The following is an 8,779-nucleotide window of genomic DNA, read 5'->3' as shown; positions in this document are numbered from 1 at the left end:
CGTATTCATTGCTGAACTTCCCCTTTGAAGGACCTTTTTTTTGCTCCAAACATTTTATACAGCCTTTTATTTAGTTGAGGGTGTGAAACCGTACCCACGTTGATGGCGTATTCATCGCTGAACTCCCCCTTTGAAGGACCTTTTTTGGCTCCAAAATTTTACACAGCCTTTTATTGAGGGCGTGAAACTGTACCCACGTTGATAACGTATTCATTGCTGAACTTCCCCTTTGAAGGACCTTTTTTTTGCTCCAAACATTTTATACAGCCTTTTATTTAGTTGAGGGTGTGAAACCGTACCCACGTTGATGGCGTATTCATCGCTGAACTCCCCCTTTGAAGGACCTTTTTTTGGCTCCAAAAATTTTATATTTGACATTGATCCTGGGGTATGAAACTAAACGTTCATCAACCTTCTTTATGTTCAAGGAAACAACAGTGTAAATAACGTATCAAAAAGTTTCATCGTGCGATAAACCAATTTATTTAAAAAACGGGTCAACAAGAAGCCTTTGTCGACCAAGTCAAATTTCCGCTGTAGTGAATCCGGTTCACTTGTAGGCACGGTTGGAAACCACGAAGTACTCATAACACGCCAAAAATTGAGTATGTGTTTTAACGGAGGTTGGTGATAGTTAAGGTTAAGACCTAATCCAAATCCACTCGCAGAAATTCGACTGTATTCATACAAAAGTGTTTTTCTGACAGATAAGGGTGAATGAATCCAAACAAAATCGATGAGGTTGGTAATAGTTAAGGTTAAGACCTAATCCGAATCCACTCGCGGAAATTCGACTGTATTCATACAAAAGTGTTTTTCTGGCAGACAAGGGCGAATGAATCCAAACATAATCGATGTTAATAAAAAAAGTTCGTCTGGCTGGCAGACAAGGGTAAATGCATCAAAGCATGTTCAATGCTAGAAGTCGATCGTAATCCAGTTTATGCGTAGCACTAACGGTGCCCGGGAATTCTCCGTGTGTTAATCGTATTGCCGTATGTAGTGGTTGTAGAGTACATGAGATTTAAGAAGGATCTCAGGATTTTTAGGATGGAACATGCTTAAAAGTATAGACAGATCTCCCATTCCTAACACGACTATAGAAGCCGTTTCAACAGTCGCTCCTTCAATAGCTCTTTTTTAAATGCGACCTAATGGTTAACAGTGCTATCATGGGAGGTTTGAAAATTACTCTACTGTCGCATCATAAAATCCGTTTCAACAGTCGCTCCTTCAATAGCTCTTTTTAAATGCGACCTACTGGTTAACAGCGCTATTATGGGAGGTTTGAAAATTACTCTGTCGCATCGTAAAAACCACAATTATTACGAATATTGAGTATTATTCAACGGCATCTTTAACGGATAACATGATCTGATTTTATTGTACGGAAAAAAATTTCAAGCCATGTTTGCACCTACGTTGAAGTTCAACAAAATCCACAGACTTTTCTCTCGTATTTTGTGTAGAGGCCGATCATCGTCATCATTGGCAAGAATCCATCCCCCAAGTCGCGATGTTGAATTTTACCCAAGTTTTGTAATATTTTTCTTTTATTTGATGCTACGTCGAAGGCGTCCTTTAACATCCCTTAATCCATTGGCGGATATAGCAAATTGGCAACGTTGTTTTTCTCCATTCAAACAAATGGAAATGGATCGACTTTTAAAGGGGCCAGGTGCTCCGACAAGAATCGATTATTTAACACAGGTTTAAATGGAGGATATCCGGTGTTGCCAAATTGCTGGATCCGCCTCTGCCTTAATCACGATGAAACAATAGACGGGGCTTCTCCCAGGGGAAAATCTACCAAAAGAACGACTATTATTTTACCCAAATTTTGTAATATTTTTCCTTCATTTGATGCTACGTCGAAGGCGTCTTTTGACATCCCTTAGTCACGATAAAACAATAGACGGGGCTTCTCCCAGGGGAAAATCTACCAAAAGAACGACTATTATTTTACCCAAATTTTGTAATATTTTTCCTTCATTTGATGCTACGTCGAAGGCGTCCTTCGGCATCACAAGGAACGACTATTAAAACGGTCCCATGTACTCTACGATCGTGGTTCCAAGCTGTCCGGCGGGCGGCCTACGCTGCGGGCGCCGCAGCTCGTCTCGGCGATTGCGAGCGCCCCGGAGAGTTCCCTGGCTTCTTGAGGCTTTTGGACTTGGTGAGGCTCGCGGACTTGATGCTGGGCGACTTTTTGAGAGCAGCGGCGGCTCTGAGTCTCTGCGAGTCGGATCTCTTCGGGGAGTTTGTCGGTTTGGGGCCGGAGTTCTGTCTCTGGAGCTGGGGGTTGGGGCGTCCGTCCGCCGCGAGGCGGGACTGTTGTCGCTGGAGGAAAGCGCGCTTCTCCTCCGCGCTGACGGACTGCTGTCGTCTGAGGGGGCTCTGGGGGCGTCTGTTGTCCTGGGGGCGCCGGTCGTCCAAGTTCTCAAAGTCCCGGCCACCCGTCAAGGTGGTGGCCGCCAAATCCATGGGGACGAAGTCGAAGTTCGGGCGGTATTCTGGGTGCTCGTTCATGTACTTCACAGCCTCCTCGTCTGAAAGGTAGTCATCTTTCTTGTCCTTGGTGTTGGGGTTTGCAATAGCGCTGACATGCCAAACCTGGAAGCAAGTGCACACATAATTGGACCGCGTTAAACGGAAAGGAACCAAGCCACATCTGCTATTGCCAAATTTAATGAGGCAAATTAATTTTTTACAAAGAAGGTTTGTGCGGATTCCTTTGAAAATTTCAGTGAATTTACTTAGTACTATGCAAATAATTCACTGACATTTGCACAAAAATCCGCACAAACGTTTTCATGGAAAAAATTAAATTGCCCAGTTAAATTCGGCAATAGCTGATGTGGCTCGGTTCCTTTCTGTTTAACGCGGTCCAATTAAGGTGATTCGATGGACGCCATATTTTGTGTCAGAACGGCATGCGATATATCGCATCAATTGGTTCCGTTTTTTCAGCTATACTCGTCATTATTCTCCAATATTGAGATGGCAATTCTGTTGTCAGGAGACTAAAGCACTCACTAACCAATTTTATCAAAGAAATTCAACGTAATAAAGGCGTGGTTTTTTCAGAGAGAAAATATCGCATTCGAGTGCAGTTTTGATATTAGCATCGAATGCGATATTTTCTCTCGGAAAAAAACCACACCTTTATTTCGTTTAATTTCTTTGTTAAAATTGGTAAGTGGGTGCTTTAGTCTCCTGACAACAGAATTGCGATCTCAAAATTGGAGAAAAATGACGAGTAGCTGAACAAAATGGAACCAACTGATGCGATATGTCGCATGACGTTCTGACACAAAATATGGCGTCCATCGAATCACCTGAAAGTGCCTGAGATTCAGCCAAGTAAATATACCTCTACCGCGTAATATCGCAAGAAAATCACGTTGGGCACGTCCAACAAGTCTGATATCTACACCCTAGCGCGCTATCTGCGTAGTTTAACTCAAAATATTTGGTCTGCAACCATTTGTTCGGAATACTTCTAGTGGAGATGTTGCATGTGTGAGGAATTTGCGATTTGACTATTAATTCTTAAGTAAAGATTCGCAAGAAACACGATGATGCCTCTGGTTTTCTCTGAAATAAACGCCCAAGCTTAAAAAAAAGCTCTCAAGTTGAGGCCAAAATGGAGGGGATATCCCACGCTATCCTGAGAGTCCACCTCTACATCAAGACAAACTCTCCATGCAAAGATAGGGAGCAAATACATTAGCAGGGTTGCCGTGTTTTCAGTTTTAGAGTCCCCAAATAAAGTGGCGGCCCTGTCAATGTATTTGCTCCCTATCTTTGCATGGAGAGCTCGTCTTGATATAGAGGTGCGGACTCTCAGGGTAGCGTGGGGATATCCCCTTCATTTTGGAGTCAACTTGAGAGCTTTTTTTGAGCTTGGGAGTTGATTTCAGAGAAAACCAGTGGCACCATCGTGTTTCTCGCCAACTTTTACATAAGAATCAGTCGTCATATCGCAAATTCCTCACACATGCAACATCTCCATTCCGTAAGCACTGGAATAAAAAAACACATTGGATGTAGAGTCCAGACTCTCGAAAACATTGACAAGAAAAAGGACTCTTGATTCAATCAGAGTTTTGCTTAGATTAAAAGGAATTCCGCTCAAATTAAGAGACTTGGTTCTTGATTTAAGCAAAAATCCGATCGAATCAAGAGTATTTTTTCTTGTCGATGTTTTTAAGAGTTTGGACTTCAGATCCAAAGTGGTTTTTTTCCAGTGAGGGCTTTCATCACAGATTAGTTTTACTGGCACTGAAGGGTCTAATTAAACACGAACACGTTTTGAGGAGGGGATTTCCTTAAATTTATCAATAGCAACTCGGCACTCTTAAGTCCAATACTTAGGCGTGTGACAATTTATAGAAAGATTTTTATTGAGTAGCTGCTTGATAACTTAACTTTCGATATTGAGATATCACACCTAAAAAGGATGAAAGGCCATGAACCTTTGTAGAGGCTCCTCCTCGGTGAAAGTTGATCTTTGCCTCTAATCATGTGTAAACTATCTTGGTTCAATTTATACAACCCAATATTTCAATTTCTTCTTCAGAAAATTTACTTTTTCTAAATCCTGCATCATCTAGTGTTCTCAACACTTCTTCAGCCCGTTCATTTTATTCTAGGAGTGTTTATCCCACGGTCAAATTATCATCAATGAAAACTATTGGTATGCTTATTCGATTTATATAGTTCGCGATTATGTCTACTCTATAAGATTTAGCGCCTATCAATTTTGATGGGCAATACTCTATTGTCGCACCAATGTCCCATTTTGATCAATATAGCATTGCAATCGGATAACACGATTTAATCCATGAGAATATCGTCCAGCATAGAACTGACGCACTATTCGAGTCTTATAGTACGCGATTATGTAAATCCAAAAGACCAAGCACCTCTCAATTTTGATGGGTCTAGGCGCATTAATGTCCCATTTTGATCAATATAGCATTGCAATCGGATAACACGATCTAATCCTTTAGAATATCGTCCAGCGTAGAACTGGCGCATTATTCGATTCTTACAGTTCGCGATTATGTCAATCTAAAAGGCAAAGCGCATCTAAATTTTGATGGGCAATATTCAATAATCGCACCAATGTCCCATTTTGATCAATATAGCATTGCAATCGGATACACGATCTAATCCATGAGAATATTTCCCAGTGCAGAACATGCCACAAGCCTCAGCAAGGCGCCATTCGACACGCCAACAAAATGCGTGTAATATAAGTTGCCTATTCGACGATTTGCAGGCGATTCTTCCGAAAGACTCTTACGCCATGCTGCTAGGCATAACTTCCTCTAAGTGGGCCTCTGGACGCGCAATGCGAAGCAAGTCCACAATGCATTCCTCATTAAAACTTACCATAAAAAACAATGTAGAAACGGTGCTGACGCTATGAACGGTTCTATATAAAACTCGTAATTCAATGAACGGTGGAATGTTTCTTTTGTTTATCAATTGAAACCCTCCGCTCTCATGAAATCCCCAGTTCATTCGTATATATTACAGTATTTAAATAATTAATCATAGTTATATCATAGTGTCACGGTTACAGAATTTTCTTAGCGTGCTAAATTTTACTCAGCAAGTTTACGATTACCAAATGTCACTGTGGAAGTACAATTTTTCAGCGCTCCTAGAACTGATCGTTCATCAAAGCTCGTTTTCTATCTCCAATTCGATCTATCTCGGTTTCGGCTTTTCTTGTCCAGCGGAAATTTAGAACACTGATCTTATTGTAAATCATTAACGAATGTTTCTCTGATGAGCTGATTAAAGCAGCTAAAAAAGCAGAAATCACTTGGGGTCTGAAGGCCCCGCGTCAGTTAAGCCAAGCTCAAGAAATATCACATTCGAAAAAATAACTCTTCATTGGGATCGAAGACATCCAAATCTCCTCCTGGTTCCACGAATCGAGAGCCAAGCCTCCTAATTTAAGCTGATCTCTCTTAGACTCAAGCAAAAATCCGATCGGAACTAGGGTATTTTTTCTCGTCAATGTTTTTAAGAGTCTAAACTCTACATCTAAACGAATCATAACGCCTTGGCATTGTATTTTCTCAAACGAATTCTTACAATTCGTGTTCCAATAAATAAATAGAATACATTTGTTCCGCACTGCACTGTTACAAAGATAAGAAAATGCAGGAACTGTGTCGTGTATATTTTCTCAACTCTTGAGTTCGATTGAGCAAGTAAATTGGCGCGTATTACAGAAAATTCACTCAGGTATGATGAGGAAGAACACAGGATGGCATTTAGGATGGCCAAATTACCCATTTGTGTGAAATTTTAGGTAATCGCGTAATCAGTTATTCAAAAAGATTGTAGAAAACTTCGTGCCATTCTTAACTACGGTGGTCCGCTTCGTAATGAGATTCGATCGAAAAAGTGACCTGGAAGTTGCTTCAAAGTGGCGCCAGCTCTCCCACTTACATTACGACTTAACGTACTCTATGCGATTTTTGAGTCATAATCTATCCGAAACGACTCTTCTTTTCGCGCTACACTGGAAAAAGAAACACATTGGATCTAGAGTCCAGACTCTTAAAAACATCGACGAGAAAAAGTACTCTTGATTCAATCAGAATTTAGCTTAAATCAAGAACCAAGCCTCTTAATTTAAGCGGATTTCGTTTTGATTCAAGCCAAAATCCGATCGGAACAAGAGTATTTTTTCTCGTCAATGTTTTAAAAACAGTCTAAACTCTAGATCCTAGCGAATTTTTACTCCAGCGTAGTTGAAAGTTAGAACGGGTTTTGTAATACGTATCTGAGCCGTGTGGAGACAGTTTGAAATGACTTACCGCAAGAGCGAGGAAACACCAACAGATAACACCCGAGGGCGACTTCATGGTGAAGTCGCGTATATCACAGCACTGCACAGAAACTCGTAGCAATGCTCGCAGACTGTCGCCCTTTTAAAGGCTTCGTTCACCGAGTCACGCCACGCACTCGGCCGTTCGACATGACGCGTTTGATTTTCGCGAAAATTTTCCCCTCTCGTGCCTCAACGCGCGTCAAAAATGTTCCACGGTGAAACATTTTTTCGTCTGGTTTTTTGTATTTCCACTCGTTAGTTGCATGGAGTAAATAGACGGAAGCCTGGGCGAAATTCCCTCGAGTGCCTCTGTGTTACCGACCATGAAGAAAGGTTACACTGGGAAAAAAAAAGAAAGAAAGAAAAAAAAAAAAACACATTGGATCTATAGTCCAGACTCTTCAAAATATTGACAAGAAAAAGATTCAATGTGGTTTTTTTTTCCAGTGTAGGGTAGCAAGAAACGCCAGAAAGAAATGAAAGATAGGAAATTTCACGAGGCTGTGAAATATTTCTCATTTTCAGGAGCTAGAGTAGGCAACCCGCACTCATACACACAAACGCAAAGTCACAATCTCTACATTTTGCGAAACATGAAAAGGAACTGGTTCGTTTCAATATCTTCCATACATTTCTGAAATTTCATGAAATATTTCACGTGAAATTCCAAGGTTTTATTTTTCATGAAATTTTGCCACCCTGGAAACGGCTCATAAAACTAGGTACGGGTATCGCACGTAAAAAATCGAGCACAAAAACTTGAGTTTTATTCTATCGCTTGCACGGGTATTCATCACGTTCGTAGGGTTGCCAAGCAGGGAATATCGGGAAAAGTCAGAGAGAACCTGGAAATGTCACGGAATATGAAGGAAGTGTCGGGGGAAAACAGCTAAGCCACCCTTATTTGCGCGTTTAGCAAACATGAACCAAGCCACATCAGCTATTGCCTAATTTAACCGGGCATTTGCATCTTTTACACGATAACGGTTGTGTGGATTTTTGTGCGAACGGTGAATTTTCTGCATAGCACGAAGCAAATTCCTTAAAATTCTCGAAGGAATCTGCTCTAACGTTCTCTCGTTATAAATTCAAGTGCCCGGTTAAAGGCAATAGCCGATGTAGCCTGGTTCCTTTCCGCTGGAAGGTGCAGATAATGTTTGAGCCAGTTTTGGCAATGCTGGCCCTTGAATCATTAGAAATATCATTGATAGTTTTTGGAGTTGATGAAGGTGCAGAACCAGAGAGTGTCGAAGAAAACTCATTATTGTCAACACTGGCCCGTGAATTATTACAAATATCATTGAAAGTTGTTGGGGTTGATGGAGATGCAGAACCATTGAGTGTGAAAGAAAGCTCATTATTGGCAACGCTGGCCCTTGAATTATTAGGAATATCATTGATAAATGTTGGGGTTGATGGAGGTGCTGAACCAGAGAGAGTAAAGGCTTCACCTTTAACTTCACTCTTAACTTTACTCTTGATTGAGATTTGATTAACTGTAAATAAGTTAAATAATGAATTTTAAAAAGTCAAACAAATTAAAAAATTGAAGAAGTGGAAATTTACAAAAGTGCAAGCAGAGATTCTTTTTTTTTTTTTTTTTTTGTATACTTCTGTCGGTGTATAGCATTCCCTATATGAGCAATGACTCGATATTTTGGAGGCTGGTTATTGAATTGTCGTCGACTTCATACTGACCAAATAATTTTCGCAAATTGCCGATTGAGCCGAATTTCTACAATTTTCATGCTGATTTCGAGCGAAGCGGAGAAACGAGTAATTCGAATAGCCGCTTATGTCGAAATTTACATAGGTCCTCCAACAATTTGACTCAACGAACTTTTACTGTACCTCATATTATCTTGGAAATCATTTGATGCACATCAGAGGCAAAATTGGGACTTGCCTTTGAAAGTTGGC

The 8,779-nt window shown here is 40.7% G+C and overlaps 1 protein-coding gene across 1 annotated transcript; it reads right to left on the bottom strand.

Annotated features, from left to right (window-relative positions):
* Positions 1 to 459: 459 nt before the first annotated feature.
* On the bottom strand, positions 460 to 7,197 carry LOC109030360 (uncharacterized). Its single transcript, XM_019041291.2, has 2 exons — positions 6,846 to 7,197; positions 460 to 2,613 (listed from the first exon to the last, which is right to left on the bottom strand). The coding sequence occupies exons 1-2, from the start codon at positions 6,891 to 6,893 to the stop codon at positions 2,095 to 2,097; spliced, it is 567 nt and encodes a 188-aa protein (XP_018896836.2). The 5' UTR covers positions 6,894 to 7,197; the 3' UTR covers positions 460 to 2,094.
* Positions 7,198 to 8,779: the final 1,582 nt, after the last annotated feature.

This window comes from Bemisia tabaci, chromosome 9 (genome assembly GCF_918797505.1).
Source record: "Bemisia tabaci chromosome 9, PGI_BMITA_v3".
Classification (NCBI taxonomy): domain Eukaryota; kingdom Metazoa; phylum Arthropoda; class Insecta; order Hemiptera; family Aleyrodidae; genus Bemisia; species Bemisia tabaci.
Note: the sequence above shows the minus strand (reverse complement) of the source record. Positions and strands in the feature narration are given on the sequence as shown.

Bases quoted from the DNA above. Each gene is read 5' to 3' on its own strand.
- LOC109030360 (XM_019041291.2), bottom strand. From the start codon at position 6,893: ATGAAGTCGCCCTCGGGTGTTATCTGTTGGTGTTTCCTCGCTCTTGCG. The intron at 2,614-6,845 runs GTAAGTCATTTC...ACTTGCTTCCAG, and splicing joins GGTGTTTCCTCGCTCTTGCG to GTTTGGCATGTCAGCGCTAT.